The sequence below is a fragment of the Grammomys surdaster genome, unplaced genomic scaffold, assembly GCF_004785775.1.
Source record: "Grammomys surdaster isolate TR1022 unplaced genomic scaffold, NIH_TR_1.0 271, whole genome shotgun sequence".
NCBI lineage: Eukaryota > Metazoa > Chordata > Mammalia > Rodentia > Muridae > Grammomys > Grammomys surdaster.
In genome coordinates this window covers 1,875,561-1,898,980 of record NW_021604712.1, presented here as the reverse complement: position 1 = coordinate 1,898,980, position 23,420 = coordinate 1,875,561, and the positions used below count along the sequence as shown (strand labels likewise).

Sequence of the window (23,420 nt, the reverse complement as noted above, 5' to 3'; positions counted from 1 at the left end):
AGGGAAGAGTGACATCTCTTCTCCCCGTAACATTTTCACAGGGGGTGTACTCTGCTTTCATCTCAAGCCACCGAGCTTGCTAACAGCCCTGTGTTGCTGTATGCTTATCTTCTGGAAAACCCACACTTGGGTATGCCTGAGCAGAAAGCCTCAAGCCACTGTCACTAAGTGGCTTTTTAGGGTTTTAAAAAGGGTCATTGCAAATGGGAAAACTACACCAATCCCGGAAGCTTTACTATTGAAATGTTAAGGAATCTCAAGGTGGTATTTTTTTTTTATGTACATGGAATTGGGGATTTATTAGAATGACTTACAGGCTGTAGTCTAGCAACACAACTGTCCAACAATGGACTGTCCAAGAATCCAGTAGTTGCTCAGTTCACAAGGCTGGATGTCTCTGTTGGTCTTCAGTAGATGTTGCAATCCTGGAGAAGTAGACTCCAATGGCAGTGAAGGAATGGACTTGCTAGCAAGGCAAGGGCAAGCAGACAAAGAGCAGAATCTTCACTTTTCCATATCTTTATATAGTCTTGTAGTATAAGGTGTGGCCCAGGATTAAATATATATAAGGTGAGTCTTCCAAGATCTGGATTAAAGACATGTCTTCCTAACTCAAAGGTTCAGATTAGGAGTAGAGCTTCCTACTTCAAATTAAGCAAAATGATTCCTCACAGGCGTGCCCTCTATTATTATTATTTTTGTTCTATATGGTTGGGTTTTAGTCAAGACAACAACCAAGAATAGCCACACTGATGGTTTTGGTTTGTTCTGTGCATGAGCAAGTTAAGAGTGTTGTGTGTCTGAGCCTTGAGATGGCCTGGAGCTCAGTGGTGGATCACTTGTCCAGCATGTGGAAGGCCCCTGGGTTGACCTACAGTGTTGAAAGGGAGAAGAGTGGCCCTGGGTAAAATCTCAGTAAGTGGTAGGCAATACTATCACTGAGTCTTGTACAGTGGGACTAAATCACCTAATAGTGTGAAGATAACCAATTAGAACAACAAATGGGTGATCATACCTGGAAGTTATTGAGTTAGTCATGCACATGGTTGTGTTGAGGTCTACCTTCCCCCAGCAGAGCTGTAGCCATTTTGTTCCATGCTCATCAGCTACTTTCATATTGCTGTAATATGTGTGCTAGTCATTGACACAGAAAAATAACTTGATTCATCGCAAGGTCATGCCGATCGCATATTATGTTATGTTTTCTATGAATTTTATTTATTTATTTACTTATTTATGTTGTTGTTTAGAAAAATGATTCTTATTGCTTTGACCATGTTACTCATTCTCTTTGAGGCCTAGGTCTTTACCTTTTGATCAAAATATTTTTTTGTTGGATGTTTTATTTACATTTCATGTTATCCCCTTACCCCATTTCCCCCACCCACCCAGGAACCCCCTATCCCATCACCCCTCCTCCTGCTTCTCTGGGGATGTGCCCCTACATACCCCCCACTCCCACCTCCCCACTCTCAAATTCCCACCCACTGGGGCATCCAGCCTTCATGAGACCAAGGATCTCTTCTCTCACCTATGCCCAACAGGGCCATCCTCCCTTACATATACAGCTGGAGCCATGGATCCCTCCCTAAGTGCTCCCAGGCTGGTGATTTAGACCCTGGGAGCTCTGGTTGGTTGGTATTGTTGCTCTCCTCATGGGGCTGCAAACCCTTTCAGCTCCTACAGTCTTCACTCTAACTCCTCCATTGGGAACCCCATGGTCAGTTCAATGGTTAGCTGTGAGCATCTGCCTCTGAATCTGTCAGACTCTTGCAGACCTCTAAGGAGAGAGCTATATCAGACTCTTGCCAGCATGCACTTCCTGACTTCCACCTCAGCATCTACCTTTGGTGACTGCACATGGGGTGGATACCCAGGTGGAATGGTCTTCAGACGGCCTCTCCTTCAGTTTCTGTCCCTCACTTTGTCTCCATATTTGCTTCCTTGAGTATTTTGTTACACCTTTTAAGAAGGACCGAAGCACCCCCACTTGGTCTTCCTTCTTCATGAGCTTCATGTGGTCTGTGAGTTGAATCTTGGGTATTTCAAGTGTCTGGGCTAATATCCAATAATCAGTGAGTGAATACCATGTGTGTTCTTTTGTGATTGGCTTACCTCACTCAGGATGGTATTTTCTACTTCCATCCATCTACCTAACAATTTCTCGAATTCATTGTTTTTAATAGCTGAGTAATACTCCATTGTGTAAATGTACCACATTTTTTGTATCCATTCCTCTGTTGAAGGACATCTGGGTTATTTCCAGCTTCTGGCTATTATAAATAAGGCTGCTATGAACATAGTGTAACTTATGTCCTTGTTATATGTTAGAGCATCTTCTGGGTATATTCCCAGGAGTGGTATAGCTGGATCCTCAGGTAATGCTATGTCCAATTTTCTGAGGAACTGCCAGACTGATTTCCAAAGTGGTTGCACCATCTTGCAGTCCCACCAACAATGGAGGAGTGTTCTTCTTTCTCCACACCCTCACCAGCATCTACTATCACCTGAGTTTTTAATCTTAGCCATTCTGACTGGTGTGAGATGGAATCTCAGGGTTGTTTGATTTGTATTTATTTCCCTGATGACTAAGGATGCTGAACATTTCTTTAGGTGCTTCTTGGCCATTCAAGTTTCCTCAGTTGAAAATTCTTTGTTAAGCTCTATACCCCATTTTTTAATAGAGTTATTTGGTTGTCTGGAGTCTAATTTCTTGAGTTCTTTGTATATATTGGATATTAGCTCTCTATCAGATGTAGGATTGGTAAAGATCTTTTTCCAGTTTGTTGGTTGCCATTTTGTCCTATTGACAATGTCCTTTGCCTTACAGAAACTTTGCAATTTTATGAAGTCCCATTTGTCAATTCTTGATCTTAGAGCATAAGCCATTGGTGTTTTGTTCAGGAACTTTCCCCCTGTGCCCAAGTATTCGAGGTTCTTCCCCACCTTATCTTCTATTAGTTTCAGTGTATCTGGTTTTATGTGGAGGTCCTTTATTCACTTAGACTCCGACTCAATTCTTCATAGAGTTAGAAAAGGAAATTCTCAAATTCATTTGGAATAACAAAATATCCAGGAGAGCGAAAACTATTCTCAGCAATAAAAGAACTTCTGGAGGAATCACCATCCCTGACCTCAAGCTGTACGACAGAGCAATAGTGATAAAAACTACATGGTATTGGTATAGAGGCAGGCAGGAAGATCAATGGAATAGAATTGAAGACCCAGAAATGAACACACACACCTATGGTCACTTGATCTTTGACAAAGGAGCAAAAACTGTTCAGTGGAAAAAGGATAGCATTTTCAACAAATGGTGCTGGTTCAACTGGAGGACAACATGTAGAAGAATGCAAATTGATCCATTCTTATCTCCTTGTACAAAGCTCAAGTCTAAGTGGATAAAGATGGCATTTATTATAATGTTGGTTTCAGGTCACTCTGTGGATTCCTTTTAACATTTGTACTCTAGGTCAAGTGGGACTGAAAACCCAGGCAGAACCAGCTCTGTGGAGAAAGTAGCACTGTAGGGTTCAAAGCAGAGTTAAGAGGAGCTCATTCCCTCTGGTCTCTCTAACTTCTCTCTCTCTCAACCCCTGTTCTGTCAAGTGGTAAGACAGCTTGTACTATCTGGGTCTCAGGGACTAGTGAACACTCAGTGGTTGGCTCTGATTGGCTGTGATTACTTTGTATTGACTAGCACACACCTAATCTTGTGTGTCCACTCTTGGAGCTGGAGACGTGGCCAGATATGGAGGAGAGAGAAGCCAAAAGGAGAACAGTGGTGGGTGCTGGCCTGCCACAAAGCAGTGCATGTCCTAGGGGACTCTCACTTCAACAAGAGTTTGTTAGGGGTTTGACTGGATCCTTATGAGGTAGGAATGTGTGAGTTTTGTTCAATGATACCTTCCAGAAAGTAAGTGAGAGGGAAACAAAGAGGGCTGGGTATTGAAGTCAAGGGGAGGTGATGGTGTGTGTGTGTGTGTGTGCAGTGTGGCTCTTTGATGGGAGTGTAAGGCACTGGTGTGTGGAGTGGTGGTTCAGGAATGTCATCACCAAGGCAGCTTTTGGCTCTCTGAGACCTTCTTTTTTTTTGTTTTTTTTTTTTTGAGACAGGGTTTCTCTGTGTAGCCCTGGCTGTCCTGGAACTCACTCTGTAGACCAGGCTGGCCTCGAACTCAGAAATCTACCTGTTTCTGCCTCCCAAGTGCTGGGATTAAAGGCGTGTACCACCACTGCCCGGGTCTCTGAGACCTTCCCGAGCTGATCCACACTCTTCTTTCATTGTGGCATGTTTCAAACTCCAAGTAGCATGTGAGAAGCAGGCAGCTGTGCAGTTCTGAGGTCCCTTGACCTCTGAGGTCTTTGGTCCCTTGACCTTCAAACCCAACCCTACTTCTTATTAGCTGCATGGCTGTGGGCAAAGTGACCTCTCTGGATCTCAGTTTCCTTACCTGGAAGACAGAAGTATAAGTGACATTGCTTTATAGATTATTTAGATACTGCACCCATGGGAGCTGGGGAGATGGTTCGGTCAGTAAATCACCTGGTGTGAAAGCACGGGAACCTTGTTTGGATCCACAGCAGCCATATGGAAAGCTAGATGTGGGGCTAGAGAGATGGCTCAAGAGTTAAGAATACACGATGCTCTTCCAGGGGACTGGGATCCAGTTGCCAGCACCCACATAGCCCATCAAAGCTCTGTGTAACTCTACTTCCAGGGGATGCAACACCCTCTTTCTGGCCTCGACTGGCATCAGGCATGCACATGGTACACAGACAAACATGTAGGCAAATCACCCCTAGATGTGAAATAATACAATTGCAACAAAAGAGATGATTGGATCCCTGGGCAACCAATCTAGCCAATCGGTAAGCTCCAGGCTATGTGGAGAGAGAAGAAGATAAAGCACAAACAGTATGCACACTGCTGTCTACTCACCCACATACACATGAGCACATATCACACACTCACACAAATGCAAGGAAAGGAAGTTGTACATGTGAACACACTTGTGAGTTGCTTAGCATCATTGGACACATGTAGCTTCTAGGCCGACTGTTTCTAAGTTTCTCACATTTCCTCTCGCTGATGTAGGATGGCCAGGTTCTCTGCACCCAGGACCATTAAACTCTGAAGGTCTGAGAGGCACCGATCTGTTCTATTTCTGAAATTTCCTACTTCTGCCTGGTGCACAGCTGGTAAAGGCCCCCCTCAGAAGAAGTGTGACTCCCGCTCTCTGCCCACTCTGTCTGTACACTGCAGTGTCCCTCCTATTGTTGGGTGTCCTTTTTGATGCAGGATGTGATATGAGCTCTGCCCAGAATCGCCCCAAGTGTTTCAACTTTTCACGGGTCTCAGCTCTGTTTGATTAACATGCCTGACAACCAGCAAGGCTTGTGCTTTTGTGGTAAAGGGTATTCTGTGTGAGAAGGTTGATTGTCTGAAATGCAGTTTCTGGCTCACTAGTCAGAGCTGGTTTTTGAAGTACATATGAGCACCCTTACTGATGACCTGATGTATTTATTTGTGAGAGCTCTCCACAGAAACAGTCTCTCTCTCTCTCTCTCTCTCTCTCTCTCTCTCTCTCTCTCTCTCTCTCCTTCTCTCTCTCTCTCTCCTTCTCTCTCTCTCTCCTTCTCTCTCTCTCTCCTTCTCTCTCTCTCTCCTTCTCTCTCTCTCTCTCCTTCTCTCTCTCTCTCCTTCTCTCTCTCTCTCCTTCTCTCTCTCTCTCTCCTTCTCTCTCTCTCTCTCCTTCTCTCCTTCTTCTCTCTTCTCTCTCTCCTCTCTCTTCTCTCTCTCTCTCCTCTTCTCCTCTCTCTCCTTTCTCTCTCCTTCTTTCTCTCTCCTCTCCCCTTCTCTCTCTCTCCTTCTCTCTTCTCTCTCTCTCTCCTCTCTCTCTCTCTCTCCTCTCTCTCTCTCTCTCTCTCTCTCTCTCTCCTCTCTCTCTCCTCTCTCTCTCTCTCCTCTCTCTCTCTCTCTTCTCTCTCTCTCTCTCTTTCTCCTCTCCCCTCTCTCTCTCTCTCTCCCCCCCTCTCTGTTTGAAAGAGGGAGGATAAGAGAGATGGGCCATATACTTATAGAAAGTTGCTCATGAAGATCTGATAATATAGGTTCTGATCTTTTTTAACAAAATCTTTTTATTTATTCTTGTGAATTTCACATCATGCACCTCAATCCCAATCTTCATCTCCTTGTCCTTTCCATATTCATCCTCCAGCCTTGCAACCTGCTCACAAAATGAAGCAAAACAAAACATAAGCATCTTGCCGTGGATGACATTGTGTATGACACTGTGTCCACACTATGCCCTTTTGTCCGAACAGCTTTACTTGCAAACGTTCACTGCAATGAGTCATTGGTCTCGATCAAGTTGCGTCTGCTACACTGCCAATACTGGATCCTTACCAGGATGCCTCTTAGATATCCTGGTGTTGCCCTGTGTCATGGAGATCCTGAAACTTTGTTCTGTAGAACTGGCCCCTTCACAACCTCCAGCAGCTTATAAATGTTGGCGTGGGCCAACTCAAATCCTGGAGCTGGGCCTGGGTGGTAGCTGAGTTAGTCAGCCTACCAGCTCTCCCACACCCAAGCCACTGGGGCCAGCTCTCCCACTTTGTTTGCCCAGGCAAGGTTCAGGGCCAGCTCTCCTGAGGGCCAAAGCCAGTGAGGGGTAGGGCCAGCTCAGCTCAGGCCTCGGACATCAACATGGCCCCAAGTCAGCCCAGACCAACAGATATCTGCATGGCCTTTGGTGGTAACATGGGCTACGGACATCCACACAAACTCCTGCAGAAATTACCATGACCTCGGGTACCAGGGCAGACTCCTGCCATCAGGCTAACCCTCATGTCTCCATTTCTACCTCTCTTCATAGTACACAAATCACTCTGAGGCTTCTTTTTCTCTCCCATCTCTCCACCACATACTTGCTCATTGTAGCAGCCCCCAGCCCATATGATGACAGGCCTCTTGTCTCAGGTGTGTTGGCATTTCTCCTCTATTTATATCTGTGTGAGGGTGTCAGATGTCCTGGAACGGAAGTTACAGACAGTTGTGAGCTGCCTTGTGGGTGCTGGGCATGGAATTCAGGTCCCCTGTCAGAGCAGCTAGTGGTCTTAACCACTGAGCAATCTTTCCAGCCCCTAGGTTCTGGTCTAAATGCAGACATTTAGGAGAAGCAGCCATTGTTTGAATATGAGTCCAAAGAGAGTGTATCTGGCAGGGTGTGGGTGTTACACAACCGTGAGATGGAGGCAGGAGAATAGTCTTTAGGAAAGTCTGGGATAGATAACAAGACTCCTGCAAAAACCCAAAATAACAAGACAAATGAAGAACCTCTCTCCCCCCAAACTGATGTCCAATGAGTAGGTCAACTTCTCGTTATTCCCTGAGGGGAAGTCAGAACTCGGCCTTCACCTGAGTGGATGAGGCTCACCCACACTGGGGAGGACAGTTAACTTTATTTATCTACTTCAGATGTTAAATCTGTTCAGAAACACTCAGGCTAGTGTGTGGCCATGTGTCTGGGTGGCCACAGCCCAACCATTTTACACACGATGTTCTCAGTTCCTCTTCAGTATCATCTTGGGGTTCATGAGTTTTCTGAGTTTGTGCAGTTGAGAATGTTGGTGTTAGCACATCACAGGCCATGGAGGTGTTGAGGTTGGTGGTGTTTTCCTTGGGTAAATGTATAAGGCCTTTACGTTTAGCCTAGTAAGCTAATTTTCGCAACATAAACAATTTTGAAGGAAAGCAAGTTATTAGATGTTGGGGATGAGCCATCAGAATACAAAGCCTCCACATCTTCCCCCTGCCCCCCAGAGTCAAAACTTCATTTTGCTCTAGAGTTGATAACTAATGATTCTGCCGCCTTTCACACACGTGCACACGGAAGCTTGTAGATCAGATTTTGTACTTTGCAGAGTTTATGATACAGAACAAGACAGATAGAGCTGTGACTCCTTAGCCCAAAGCCATCTGGGTATGGCCATTTTGAAGGTATATAGGTATCTTCCTCAAGTCCTCAGGTTCAGGGACGCTGTCTTTTTTTAAACATTTCAGATGCTTCTTCAGCCCAGGCCCACATCACAGTGGACAGGGAAGGGAGCCTCACTGATTCTCAAAGTCAAGCGAACCCCCAAACAGCTGTGAGTCAGCTAGGGGGAGATGGTGGGTTGGCTTACCGAGAAAGGTGTGCGGGTCTTCGCGGACTGCCTTAGACCTTCATCCTGAGGGCTTGGGGGAAGGGTGGTCTCCCTTGTGAGTTGGCCTTGGATGGCTTGTGGCATTCAGAACCATTGCTGAGCTTAAATCTCGCCATCTGGTACTGAAGCGGGCGCTGGCATGGATGAGGCGTCATGTAGGACAGAATGCAAAGGTGGTCTTCCTTTCGGTCAGGGAAGGTGGAGAGATGAGAGTTTTGTTGGAGAGAAGGTGGGACCAGCAGTGCTGATACGGTTAGCACTTCTGTTTCTGAACAGAGTCTGCTTCCTGTCACTAAGATCGAGACCATTTGGGACACAGAGCTCCCTAAGGGTATTTGGTATTAAGTACTGCTAACTATCAGTGTTAAGTACTATTAACATTGTTAATGCGGTTGTATAAGTACCTTTTAGTGTTTACTTTTTTTTTTCCAACTAAATTAAACTACTGAGGGTCAGCCCCATTGTACCTTTAGAGCAGAAGTTCTCCACCTGTGGATCATGGCTCCTTTGGGGGGGGTGCCAAATGACCCTTTCACAGGGGTCGGGTTGCATATCAGACATCCATCATATCAGATATTTATATTATGATTCATAGCATTGGCAAAATTATAGTTATGAAGTACTGATGAAAATTTTATCATGGGGGGGGAGGTCACCACAACCTGAGGCACTGTATTAAAGGGTTGCAGCCTTAGGAAGGTTGAGAAGCACTGCCTTAGAGGGATCTCTGTCAGAATCCTCCCTTGTGCCTGGCTGCCTTGATGGAGGAACTAACTTACAATTTGTGTAGCCAAGGCTGGCCTGGAAATCCTGCTCCATTTGCCTCTGCCTCCTGAGTGTTGGGATTCCAAGGCATGCAGCACTATACTGGCTGGAGCAGCCTTTTTTGTAGGCTGTCATGGTGATATCCCGGCTGCTTTGAGGACCTTGAAGAAATTGCAATCCAGCTGCAAGGAAGGCGCAGCTGAAGCCACAGAGCTCTGGTTCAGGAGGCCTTCCTCCCGCCAAGACCATTCTGGGCACTTCGAGCCACGATTGAAGACTCAAGCCCAGGCAAGACAATCCTGGATGTACTCTGGATTATGCGGCTCACCTGTAGCTGTTCTCAACCAGGGTAGGAGGGGAAAGCCCCCCCCAGGCATTCAGCCAGACATCTACAATTCCTGTGACGCAAAGCTCGTGATTAGTTTCCGAGGTCTGTGATCAGTAATACTCAAGGACCGATTGGTGGAGTTCTAATCTGTGTATAAACATCTTATACATTCTTCTGGCTATATAAGCAGACATTTTCCACTGTTTTGATGGGCTAGCCTGGGATTTTTCTCCTGTATGCCCCCATCATATTAGAACCTTAGACCTGATAAAGGCTTCTCTCAAATGGTCTTGTATTACTTCTCTGTAATATATGTCAAGGCTAGAGTGGGCTGGGCTGGTTTAACCTACTTATCCAGAGGCAGCAGGAAAGCAGTTGTAGAATTCCAGAGGGTGGCCTGGGGAAGACACTGTATAGAAAGCTGAGGCTACTGAAGGTGAAAAGATATGAAACCTGCAAGCTCGACTTTCCTTGAGAGCTGTCTGGGGTTAAAAGCTGAAGGTCCCATCACCTCTACTCTGAAGTGGTAACAGGAGCTGCTGGATACTAGGCTGATGCCAGTCAACACTCAGAGCACCTGCATCTGTAAGTTTGGCTTTGGATGCCTGGGGCTAGAGCTACAAGCTAGTAGATCCTAACCTACAAGCCTAACCTACAAGCCTCTGGTACTCCAGGTGTTATTTGTGGCAAGGTGGCTAGTTGTGTCCCTTTGGTTAAGTGTCTTGCTACCAGGCTTGACATCTATACCACTCTTCATCCTAATTTTGAGATCTAGATAGCCCCACCCATACCTGTGAGCATATACCCGTGAGGGCAGCTGGGAGGAGAAATTACTCTGCAACAAGGCTTCAGATTTTGTTGCTGGGTTCTTATTTGCCATGGTCTTCCCTCTGTCTGTGCTGTTGCAGGGCTTCTTGGGAAGAGGAGACATGGAAAAATGCCCACCTGTTCAGCCCAGATAGGGCCTCAGCAACAGACCAAAGCTGTGATTTCATGCAAGTCTACCTTGGTGACCGATGAGTTATTTATAGAGACATGGGTGACTTAGAGGCAGCTTGTCTTAGTTAAGGTTTCCATTGCTCTGAAGAGACACCATGATGATGGCAACACTTATACAGGAAAACTTTAATTGGGGCTGGCTTACAGTTTCGGAGGTTCAGTCCGTTATCATCATGGTGGGGAGCCTGGGAGCGTGCAGGCAGACATGGTGCTGAAGAAGGAGCTGAGAGTTCTACATCTATATCTGAAGGCAGGAAGAAGAGACTGTGTGCCACACTGGGTGTAGGTTGAGCATAAGAGACCTCTAAGCCCAACCCCCACAGTGACACACTTCCTTCAACAAGGCTACACACTCCAGCAAGACTACGCCTTCTAATAGTGTCACTCCCTATGGCCAAGCATTCAAACACATGCATCTATGGGGGCCAAACCTATCCAAATCACCACACAGCTGCACCACTGAAGGGCCCATTCCACTATGCACAACTGTATTCCCTACAGATTGCAAGCATCAGCACCACAGAAGACCCTCCTACCTCCAGCAATTTGTTCAATGCTTGTGTAATTTTGGGAGGGAGCCGCTGGACTATTTTAACTGTTTTGCAACTTGCACGCTTTCTGAGCCCTTCTCCTTTTCTCCTTAATGAATGTTTCAATCTAGAGAAAACAGCGTCATATATGAAAGGCCTGGAAGAGCAGACACTATAGATCATACCGGTTGGCTTATGCTAGAAACTCGGTGCTAAAATTTGCTAAGTAAATGACATGATGGTGTGGTAAATCCTGTTTTTGGTAGTTTATGGTAGGTAAGCCAAGAACATGTTGCCATTTGTAAGACATTTTGGAGGACCTAAAAGTGAGGTTGTTTTGATGCTTCATGAGAACTTGAGAGAGTTTCTCTTGGTAAGAGGTAAAAATGACCTGCCAGTGTCTTTGACAAGTGGTCTCAGGAACAGCTTGCCATCTGCAGGAAGGCTCTTCAGTGTCCCACTTAGGATTTTTGGATTGGCTGCTTTTTCATAGAGGGCATCCTGTTTTCTTCAGAGGAGGCTGGCAGAGAATACAAAGCAATTGAGACCAGACCTAGGATCACAGAGGGACAGACTGAGAGAGCATCAGAAGAGGCCTTTCCTTGGGTGGCATCATGAGTTTTCCAGACACCCCCTGAGAAGTATTGCAGTCCCCATGCAGGGAGTCATATGCTAGAGGCTTGTGTCAGCTTGTTTCCTGTAGCCCACAGCGTCCCTCTGCCTTATCGTAGGCAACAGCATAGTGCTCTAATCTGCACCGTGAAAACAATGATGATCTATTTCCACAAGTCCTGATCTTAGCGGGGAGAGAGGCTAGAACATGTGTGACTTTTGTGGTTGTTGTTACCAACTCAAGATGACTTTTGCCAAGAGCCTCCTGTCTCCAGGCTTGTCAAAGGCATCAGCCACCTCAGCGATCATCCCTCACCTTCAAGGAAGACTGCCCCCATCCCATTTTATCTATGAGGAGGCTGAAGGGACCTCACTTAAGTAGAACTTGGCTGGGCTTTGAGCCACATCCTGTAAGTCATAAGGTGGCACTTGCACAGCCGGGCTGTCCTTATCTTGTTCTTCAGACATTGTTTTCCGTGCATTTTATCTTTCTGAGCTGTTGCATTTGTATATTCTCTCTCTCAGTTATTGATGCCCAGATGGCTCTGCTTCCGAAAGATGAGAAGGACTAGGAAGTTGATAACTCACTCGGTCCTATGGCCACCTGGGGTTCCTATCTGTATGTATGTATGTATGTATGTATGTATGTATGTATGTATCTGTGGAGTATGTGTGCACACACGTGTGTGTGTGTGTATGTGCCTGCATGTGTGTGTGTGCATGCTGTGTATTTGTGTGCATGTGGGGTGTGTGTGTGTGTGCATGTTGTGTATTTGTGTGCATGTGGTGTGTGTATAGTGTGTGTGTATGTATGTGCCTGCATGTGTGTGTATGTTGTGGGTTCTTCCTTGATTACTTTCTAGTTTATGAAGCAGAGTTTATTGCTGATCTAGAAGCTTGTCTATTGCACTAATAGCTAGCCATCTTGCTCCAGAGGTCCCCTGTCTCTGTTTCCCAAGTGTTATGATTACAGAAGGGCCATTATACCCATCTAACATTGGATCTTCTCTTGGGGCTGAGGATAAGTGCTGGGGACTCAAACTCCAGTCTTTGTGGCTGCACAACAAGTGCTTTACCCTGAGTTATCTCTCCAGCCTTCAGCTTCTGGGTACCAAGTCTTCTGAGTACAGCTGCAGCATACCTCTGGCTGGAGGGGTGGTGGTGGAAACTTTATCTCCAGATGTCAGGAAGTGAACTTAACTTGGCACAAGATGCTCCATCTATACCGTGACTTGGCCTATCAGCGTCTCTCCTAGGCACTGTCTCATGAATGTGCTTCTCATTCTCTAGGTTGGGAAAGAGGTTGAAGAAGACCCGCAAGTATGACATCATCACCACCCCTGCTGAACGTGTGGAAATGGCCCCACTGAATGAGGAAGACGACGAGGATGAGGACTCTACAGTATTTGACATCAAATATAGGTGTGCTGGGGACAGAGGCTTCCTCCTAGGCTGAGTGGTAGGATGGTTTGGACACAGCATCCTTGTTCTCTTGTTCCTGTCATGGTGGGACCTGCTCCCATCACTACCTTGAGGAATCCAGAAGAGCAGGGCTGTTGGGTGAATGCTTACTTGAGGGTGGGGGGAAAGAAAAAGAAAAAAAAAGCCCACACTATTTTGGTTGCTTTCTGTCATATTAGCTTTAGAAACAGAGTTTGTTAATGCTTCACATACATTTAAATTTTATTTACTTGTGTGTGTGTGCGTGTGTGTGTGTGTGTGTGTGTGTGTGTGTGTGTGAGAGAGAGAGAGAGAGAGAGAGAGAGAGAGAGAGAGAGAGAGAGAGGTTTCTCTGTAGTCTTGGCTGTCCTGGAGCTTGCTTTGTAGACCAGGATGGATCTCCTGCCTCTGCCTCCCAAGTACTGGAATTTAAGGCATGTGCACCACACCTGGCACACTTGATTTTTACAAAGAACAGCCAGACACTGAAACCCATGACCTGTATTTTGCCAGGGAAAGAATGAAATCAACTAGCAATATTCAGTTATCCCACAAAGTAGTACATGCAGGGCATTATTAGTGATTGCATTGGTTTTATCCCTAAGCCTCTGTGTTTCACATTTGGTGCATAGAAACAAAATATAGCATGAAAAAATTATGTCATTTTAAAAGGTAGATCCATTTCTACTTCAAAATGTGTATAGGGGTATGCGTGTGTGTGTGTGTGTGTATGTGTGTATGTGTGCATACATGTGTCAATAGTACATGAGTATGGAGGTCAGAGGAGAATTTTGTAGTTTGTTTTCTCCATATATCTTACATGAGTTTTATGGGTCAAACTCAGGTCACCAGGCTTGCACAGCAAGCTCCTCTGCCAGGCTGGCTTGTAGTCCTCATATTTATTTATTTATTTATTTATTTATTTATTTATTGATTGATTGATTGTTTGCTTGTTTGAGGCAGGGTCTCATAACCTGGACTGGCCAGGAACTTCCTGAGTACAGACTCATGGCGCATCTCTTGGCTCAGTCTCCAGAGTGCTGGCATTACACATGTGCGCCACCATACTGTGCTGCAAGCTTTGGTTATTATTCACAATAAAAAGGGTCTGTCCTCCTGCAGGCGTGTGGCACATTATGCAACACAGGATCTTTGGATCCGTTGTATTACTGATGTGTATATGCATGTATGTATATATATGTGTATGTACATGTATGCATGCACGTATGTGCGCCTGCACACAGGCACATGCCCCTGCATGTATTTGGAGGCAGAGAACAACTTCCTGGAGTTGATTCCCTCCTTCCAACCATGTGGATCCTGGGAATCAAACTCAGTTTGTCAAGGGAAGGCAGCAAGTGCCTGTACCCACTGAACCACCTTGCCCACTCCTGTACTCTTTTGATTCAGAGCCACTAATAGAGTCTTGTTCATACAAGATGTGGTTGTTACTATTGATTAATTGGACAAGAATCATCTAGGACACAAATCTCTCATCCAGTCTGTGAGTGAGTTTCTAGATTGAATTACAAGTGAACTGAGTACCAGCATTCACCTCTCTTTGCTTCCTGACTGTGGCCCGCTGCCTTATGGTCCTACTGCTATGCTGTCTCTGCCATGATGGACTGTATCCCCAAACTGTCAATCAAGCAACTCTTTCTTCCTTAGGTCACTGTCTCAGTCAGTGTTTCTATTGCTGTAATAGAACAATGCAGAGGAAGAAAAGGGTTCCTTTCATGTCACAGCATATCGTCCGTCCATTATTTAGGGAAACCAGGGCAGGAGCTGAAGCAGAAACCATGGAGGGATGTTGCTCAATGGCTTGCTCCTTCTGGTTTGCTTAGCCTGCTTTCTTATAGAACCCAAGGCCATCTGCCCAGAGGTGCAGTGAGCTGTGCCCTACCATATTGATCATCAATGACCATTCAGGAGAATGTGCCACAGGCTTGCCAAAAGGCCAGTCTGGTGTGGGCATTTCCTCAACTGAGAGTCCTTTCTTCCCAAATGACTCTAGCTTATGTCATGGTGACATAACACTAGCCAGCATAGTTACTTTTACTAAGTATTTTCTTATTATCACAATTAAGTGAAAGTAGTTAATACACTGGGTCATTAAGTTGATTCTCTAAGAGACGTGATAGGATGATCTGTTTTTATTCTCTTTTATTTGTGATTGAATAATAAAAGTTCCTAATCTAGGTGTGAAGCCCAGGCTTGTCCCAACACTCAGGAGGCTGGAGCCAGGTGCATTTTTTTTTTTAATTTAAATTCTGTCTAGAACATAAGATGGGAAAAAGATGTGTTCTCTGATGGTCCGGACACCAGCGTAATGTAGCCTAAAAGACTTCCACACTTGTCTCAGTTCTTCAAACTAGAACATGTTTCCTTTTTGGGGTGATTGTCAGTCCTGGATTGGCACGGCTGCTAGCACTGAAACTTGTCAAGCACTGAAAGCGGATACAGTGAGCCATTTGGGAGCTGTCCAAGTACTAGAGCTACTTCTGGTTCTGAAAGGCCAAGTTCCCTCCACGGCCTAATGCAAGAGTGAGAACCAAGCATGAGAGAAACCAGGAACCCATGTAGCGGCATTTCACGGACAGCCCCTCCCCTGTGTGTGGCATTTCACGGGCACCCCCCAGTCTGGCACAGCAGTGGCACGGGGCCCCATGGCATTGGTATAGGATCTGGGTTTGTTCCCTCCAGTCCCTCGGTGTCCTCCATTTCTTCTAGTCTAGGCAGAAACTCGAGTCCCAGCAAACCCACTTGTATTAATCCTGTACTCTGAGCTATCGGCGACAGTGAGCCTGAGTCCCATGGACTCGGTCTACATGCTGAGTGACCGCTCTTCGTCAGCCTGGCTCTTCTCTGTTGTCATTTTGGGGACAGCGTCAAAACCAGGTTCCTGTGGTCACTTTGTGACCTTATCTCTGGTAGCCTCATTTCATTTAAACATTATTTGTGTAGGTGCGTGCACACATATGTGTATGAGGGTGTATGCATACATGCTGTGGCACGTATGTGAAAGTGGTTTGGCAACTTGCAGGAATCAGCTCTCAAACTCTACTGTGTGGGTCTATGTGGTTTGAATGAACATGGCCCCCATATGTTCATATATGTGAATACTTGGTTCCCAGTTGGTGGAACTGCTTGGGAAGGTCGAGGAGGTGTGGCCTTGCTGGAGGAGGTGTGTCACTGGGGAGTCAGCTTCGAGATCACCAGGCCCAGTGAGCTTTCTTCTGTAGCAACCTGTTCGGGTCAGTCAGCAGGGTCTCCAGCACAGGAGTGAGGATGCACACTTCCAATTCCTGCTGTGTCCTTCACTGTGTCCCGCTTACTGGAGCTCCAACATTGAGGCGCCACTTTGTAGCCGCCCGAGCTGCCTCACGTTGGTGGGGGACACTTTGTAACGGCCCGTTCTGCTGCTCTGGTCCGCGGGACAGGGCCTAGCAAGAGAGAGAGTGGGGACGGAGACGCGAAGAATGGAGACAAGACAGGGAGTCTGATCAAGTCTCTTCAAGTCTCATTTATTGGAAGGAAATCCTGGGTATTTATACCCTTTACCACGTGCCTTGCCCTGGTGGACAAGCACAGCTGAAGGCACTACGTCATGTGCCTTGCAGCGTGGATATCACATACACCTAGCTAGCAGCGTGGAGACCAGTGCGCCTTGCAGCTGGCGGCACTAAACAGCAAAACAAGATATGTGAGAAAAACAAGATGTCTATCAGAGTGTGCTCAGCTGTTGTGGGCTGTTGAAAACAAGTCTCTTGTCAGGGTATATGGCCTGAGATGGCTGCAAAGATGATAGCTGCTTTCGGCTAGGTGTTGGCTCCCAACATTCTTCCTGCCTCTGATTCTGGATCAGAAGGGATGGATGGTAGCAGCCTTGTTATCTTAACCTCTGGTCAGTATCTGACACTGAGTGGAGTTTGCTGGTGGACTTTTCTCTCCATCTCTGAGTGTTAACTTTGAATTTTTTTCTTTCTCTAGCTCTGTTAGGTAGGACATACCTTCTCCTTTAACCTATTAAGGTGGTAAATCTGTATTTATTAAATTTCTAATATATAATCAGTTCAGGATTCTGGAGGGTGAGACAGCTTGATCACGTGTTATATTTCTACATGCACTGTCTTATACATGGCTTTCCTTCTCTCTAGGGAGTAGTGACTGGCCATTGTTTTTCTGTCTGTCAGGCTCTGTTAAAAGTTACACTGGCCTCATAAAACAAGGAGGGCATGTTTCCTTATTTTCCTTCTCTGCTAGTTTGGATCAGATTGGAATCATTTGTTTTTTAAGTGTTTAGTAGAGCATATCAAAAAACTGGCTGGACCTGCGCAGTCTGTGTGGAGTTTTTGGGATCAGTGATATTCATTTCCTTGAATAGTTTTTAGAATATTTGGTCTTTATTTCTTCCTGGGTCAGTTTTGATCAGTAGTTTTGGGACATTTTGTCTATCCCTTTAAAGTTTAGAAACCTGTTGTTGTTTAGTTGTTCCCAACACTCTTCTTTAGTCTCGTAAACATTTGTAATATGAGTAGCTCTGGTCTTTCTATTCTTTGAAAGACAGGGTCTTTGTGTAGTCCTGGCTGGTCTGGAACTTACGTAGACTAGGCTGGCCTTGAGCTCGCAGAGATCCACCTGTGTCTTCCTCCCAAATGCTGGGATTACTTAATTCCTTGGTGTCTACCACCAATGTCTCCCTCTCTTGTATTTTTAATACTATTATTTTTTTCCCTCCCCCTCTTCCCCTTTGCTCGGTCTTACAGGAAGTTTGGCTTCATCACTGTGTGTGTGGACTCATCCTTGGGCCTCTCCGATAACCCTGGTGATGATCCGTTTTCAGTTGGTGTCTGTATTTGTCCCTCGGCTTCCTTTGTGCACATTCCATTCCTGCCACTTCCTCCTCTGAATTCGCAGTCCCTTCTGTCATTGTCAGTCTCCCCAGCTGGAATCAGTCTGTGTCAGAGACTCCCGCAGACATTCAGGACTGCTGCCAGGCCCTGCTCACCCGCCTCCCCTCAGCGTCCCTGAAGAACTGAACTTTGGGGGAGCTCCCTACAGAAGCTCCTGCTGTTTGTGGTTGAAACAAGGATGTGAATGGACTCGGGGGTGAGTCGGTCAGACACAAGGCCACCGGTCAAGGGGACACTGACCGCTGGGAGGCTCAGAAGCTTTTTCCCTAACATACAGGTGTATAGGAACTAAAGATGAGGAAGCAGGGTTGGGGGGGTCAGGGGGATGAGATTGCTGTCACCTCTGTCATGTCACTACTTAGCAGTAGCCACTAGAGAGTGTATGAGTACACGTCTGTGGGTGTTACTTTTTCTGTTGAAATAGGCCCATGTTACAAAGGCCGATTTAGGGCACTTTCTCCCCTGAATGTCATACTGTGAACAGTTTTTTTTTTTTTTTTTATGTCAGTAAGTATGAAAGAATGAAGGTTTCTTTAAGGTCACCTTTCATTTCCACATAGTGTTTTTGAGGACTCATCTATCTGCACACTGATAAACTACTCACAGAGTCTTGTTTTTCCTGTCCACCAAATGTTTTTGGTTCCTTCCAGGAAGCACACACACTGAAATCGGATGTGGATGACTCATGGGTTATTTTATGATGGAGTGGAAAGATGGGCATTGTGCTTGGCACCCAGGGTAGTGTGGTGGCTCCGATGCCTCTTACTGGGCGTGCCACTTTCTGACCATACCTCATGAGTTGGAACCCATGTGGATCCGTCAGGCTTGTTTCCTCCCCGTTTCCAGTCAGGTAGAGAAGACATCACAGGCTAGGAAGGCTTCTGTGTACAGCAGCCCCGCCGCAGTGCTGGGAATCAAACCTAGGACCTCAGGCATGCTAGCCAAGCACTCCGCTGCTGAGCTCTGCCCCCAGCTCAACAGCCTCCACCTTTGTTTCATACAACTGGGATGCTTCGGCTTGGGAAAAATTACTGCATGGAGCACAGAGAGCCCTGGGCTTTTGGAATGGTTCCATATTTCGGGAGGTGTTTGAATTTCACTTGTGTTTTGAGCTCAGTTGGCTTGGTATAGAGTTGCAATCAGCATTTTGGGTCTGTGCAAACCCCTAGCTTATCATGGGAGACTTTTGTTCCCTCTGAGCATCTCTGCAGGACAGGTACACATGAGTTTTTCTGCTTGTGTGGCAGGCAGCCTGGCAGCTGTGTTGAGTGTAGCCCAAGATACCCAGCTGCTGGGAAAAGCAACCAAGATACCCAGCTGCTGCTGTCCCTGCCAGCCCTGCATCCTGCTGAGATGGGCTCTCTGCGTGTGGAAACAGCATGGCTCCTCCAGGGTGTGGACTGCCATTCTCAGCAGGCTTGTTTGCCCCTCTGTTGTGGCTAGAGCTTCCTGTAGGATACGAATGACATCAACATGGCATAGCAGACTGTGTCTACTTTAATCTCCTGAGCAGTCATACTGCTAGAGAGTAGGTTTGAGGTGGAAGAAGAGCTGGCACCCTCATCTGAGGTTGAGGTCTGGATTCTGAGCGCTTAATTGAAGGTTAAACAGCTTTCCAGTGGTAGCATCTATGACTGCTTCTCCTTGCTAAGGAGCTTGGGATGGTTAGGTTCAGGGGACTCCTCTGCCCACCTAATGTCCTCAGGGTTTAGCTTTGCTATGAAAGGAACAGAAGGGGAGCTTGGGTTCCCCTCTGTTCTGCAGCACTCCGCTGTATACATGTGGCTGTTTATTCCTATAGCTATGGGGGTTGGTTGTCAACAGCTCATGGGGTGAAGGTACAGGACCTTTCAAAGGTTCCCTGTGATTCTGTGACACTTGTGAGGGGCCACCTGGGCAAATGAAGTTGAACACCCAGGCAGGCAACAGTGCCACGTGTTGGTGGTTCAGAGTGTATTCCCGAGCTATGATGGCTTCCATCAGCTCTTTCTGGGGTCGGCAGGCCACTGTCATTGCATGTCATTTGTGGACATTTGTTTTGATGTAGCTGTGGAGATCGGCTCTGATTGTTTGCTCTGACACCATCAGTAGTCCTTAAATGTTTTTGTTTTTCAAGTATGATTATGTAAGGTCCACAATTCAATATCGATGAAGTAGCTTTAATGGGGCTAGCCTCTGCCTCCTCCTAAGCTGTCGATGCAGCTGTAAACTTTCTCGCATGGTAAAAATATCTATTGTACCCATGTTGTCAGCTATGTTAGAGCTGGAGTTTTAGATCAGCAGTCTCGTACAGGGATCCTGCAAGTTCAGCCAGTCTTAGGAGACAGACAGCGGTCATATGCTTACATAGGCCCAACTCCTCAAACTATGGCTGGCACGTCAAATTTTTTTGCACACCCAAGACAACATAAAGGTTTATTTCAGTCCCTGGTTGTTTTGCCCTGCTGTGAGGCAACCATCTCAGCAGGTGTGGTAGAACAAAGCCAGGGAACAAAAGGGAGGGGGGGAGATTGGAGTCCAATAATTCCCACCCCCTCATGATCTGGAGGCCTTCCAGCAGGCCTCACCTCTTAGTACCCCGACAGCGCTGATCCCGCTAATTCAGTGGGCAGAGGGGAAACATTGTGGATCCCAGACTGAGTTTTGTGCATCCCCGTCCCAACTGCTCAGCCTGGGCTTTACTCCCGCTCTTCTTGCCTTCCCCTCCCCACTGCTGAGATTATAGGTCTGTGTCAGCAAGCCCAACTACAATTTAATGTTTGAGAAAAGAACCAAAAGGCAAATAATATTTCAGGATACATGAAAGTTGATTGCAAATCAGATTTCAGTGCCTGTACATAAAGTTTTGAATACAGCCGCCGTCCTCTGTATTGTGTCTGGCTGCCTTTTTTTTTTTTTGTCTTGACAACAGGGTTCATAGTTGACACAGTGACTGCAGGATCTGCAAGGTTTAAAATAGTTACCTTTGGATGCTTTGGCCTGAAAACCTTTGGATGCTGAGGGAAAAAGAACATGTGTTCTAAGGGGTGGGGGCTATGTGTGGAGGGAGGGGTCCTGGGAGTCTTGTGAGTCAAAGGACGGTTACACGGAAAAGCAGAATGTGCCTTTCAGAGAACACATTTTTCAAAAGCCCCATGGTTGAGGATCATGCCAAGGGCTGTAGAGACCATGATGATGATGACGAACAAGACTGTTCACACAGCAGGAATGGGGAAGGGGACACAGTGTGACAGTGTGGCCTAAGGGGTGGAAACTGCCAGGGCGGAGTCCTTCCAATGGCTTCAGTGCTCTGGCAGAGTGATGATTCTCCTCCTTTCTTCTCTTTCAGGTAAAACCTCCTTGGCTTGTCAGCATCCTGTGAGGAAGCTGGTTAGCTGCAGCCTGGGCTGTCAAGGTCTGGGCACCATCTCTTGCCTGAGGTGTTGAAACCCAAACCAATGTTATTTATGAAACTCTGGCTTCACCCTACATGTCTGGCATCTGGAATGTCACCGTCATGCTTGTTCTCAGCCGCCAGATGAGAGTCACCTTGGCCACCCTCGGATGCCCCTTTGAAATGCTCTTTCCACCGTTGTCTTGAGGGGGTTTTCTGCCTTCCTGAGAGATGAAGATGGGAACATCGAGTTCAGAGATTTTTCTAGAACTACTATAGATAATAGTAAAGCTACAATTGGGAGGATCAAGAGTTTTATTAAAAAGCTGGGCTGGGGAGATAGCTTAGCTCAGAACCTGATCACCTTGTAAGCAGGGGACATGAGTTTAGTCCCTAGTGCTCACATTAAAGCAAAACTAGTATGGTGGCCCACACCTGGAATCTCAGCACTGGGATGCAGGTGGACTGCTCAGTCAGCCTAGCCCAATGAATGAGTTCCAATGAAGACACCTGGTTATAGAAAAGTTGGTTGGCTCCAGAGGAATAATGGCAAAGGTTCATTTCTGGCCTCTACATACCTGAGTAGGTATGCCAACACACACACACACTCACACACCTCAAAAGCTAGAGGGACCTTCAGATGTACCTGGGAGAATCCTGACATTTTTGTTCTAAACTTCTTGAGGTCTGGCTTTATTTAGGGGAGAGTTGTATATTTCAGAATGGATGTATAAGTTCCCTACCCTACCTAAGAGGCTCCTCACAATAGGTCACAGAAGAATTTCACATTATCAGGGATAAGACCACATGGGTGAGTGCATAGATGGGTATGTACACCTATCAAATAGTTTCTCTTCTCGTGAGAATGGAAAGTGCCAGGCAGCTCTCAGTGATTTTGTGTGCTGTACAAACATTGCTCTGCTCTGCCTCAGTGCTGTGGTGTCTGTCTTAGGAATGTAATGCTAAGAAATCACTGTGGCAATTTAAATGAATGTTAATTTGGTTGGCTGAAAAAAGAAAAAGAAGGAGAAGGAGGAAGAAGAGGGGGAAGAAAGAAGATACTTTTAAGGACTCTTGTTGGAAGCTAGTCCAGGCTAGGTTGGACTGAACTGGACTGGAACTCTCCAGGGCCCACTGCTGTTCATGAGGAGCTCAGGTGGGCACTTACCCTGGGAGTGGATGGATACCCAGGGATACCCTAAACAGGCCCTGGACTCAGGTTAATGGAGGCCTCCCGTGACCTTCTCCTATATTACTGTAGCTGGAAAGCTTCTGTGCATATCTAATAGCAGTGCCTTTGGGACCCTGGGAGTGCATCACACCTGGGAAGGTGGCCCTTGTAATCTCATTTCCTTTTCATCTTTGTCCTGAGGTTTGTGTATTTGCCTGTCTATTGCCCTGTTCCATTGCTTTGGATGAAAATTTGTACCTTGGCCAGCTCCACCCTGTGTTCAGCCTCTCCAGTTCCTGACTGGGGTTGTATTGGTGGCAGTATCCTGGTTCTGGAGCCTGGCTGGGCACTGGTTCCTTCAGCCCTAAGCCAGCATGAGGTGTGCTGTGCTCCTGGGATGCCTTTATTTCACCTTTTCAGTTGGCTTCTCTTGTCTGCCATTAGCCAAGAGGGGTGGGTCTGGAAACAGCTGGTGGCTCTCTCCTCTCACCACGTCCTCAAGCACGGTGGTGACTCTAGGAAGCTGGCCATCTCAAAGCTGTACACTCTCTCAGCCTTGGAGCTGGGACTCAAGGGTCCCAGAACTGCAGCTAAACCCATCTGGAAAAGCTGGATTCTCCATTCTCCTGCCTTATGTATGAACACCACGGATCCGGCTGCCAGCCACTCATCACTGCCTGGCAAGAATGGTGGTACAGTGACCTTCCAAATCCTTGATGAAACTTCAACACCATAGGCACTTAAATAAAGATCCTTAAAGCAAATAAAAAAAATAACCTTTAGATTGAATCACAAGTATATTGGGTTTGGATATTTTCTGATGGAACCGGTGAGATGACTCACTGTGGTTAAGAGTGTGAACACTTGCTCACCTTAGGCACAGCTCACATAGGGGTGAGCTGGGGTTTCTAGGGGGTGTCTGTGTCCTTGTGATTTAGAGACATATGAATGGAATGGGGCCAAGGAAACATGCCCACCCCTGCCCCCACGCACACATGCTACATTTGTTCTTGTCCTAGAAACTGTTTCAGGTTGGGAAGCATTGAACCCCCATTTGTTTGGAGACTCTTGGGGTGTCCTG

At 46.4% G+C, this 23,420-nt stretch overlaps 1 protein-coding gene across 1 annotated transcript in view; it reads left to right on the top strand.

Annotated features, from left to right (window-relative positions):
- The window catches only part of Fam174b (family with sequence similarity 174 member B), a 44,791-nt gene extending 21,663 nt beyond the window's left edge, over positions 1-23,128 (top strand). Inside the window, exons 2-3 of the mRNA XM_028776707.1 lie at positions 12,733-12,864; positions 21,124-23,128. Of these exons, the coding sequence (XP_028632540.1) occupies positions 12,733-12,864; positions 21,124-21,127 (136 nt within the window). The 3' untranslated portion in view covers positions 21,128-23,128. The remainder of the gene's footprint in view (positions 1-12,732; positions 12,865-21,123) is intronic.
- The last annotated feature ends 292 nt before the right edge of the window (positions 23,129-23,420 follow it).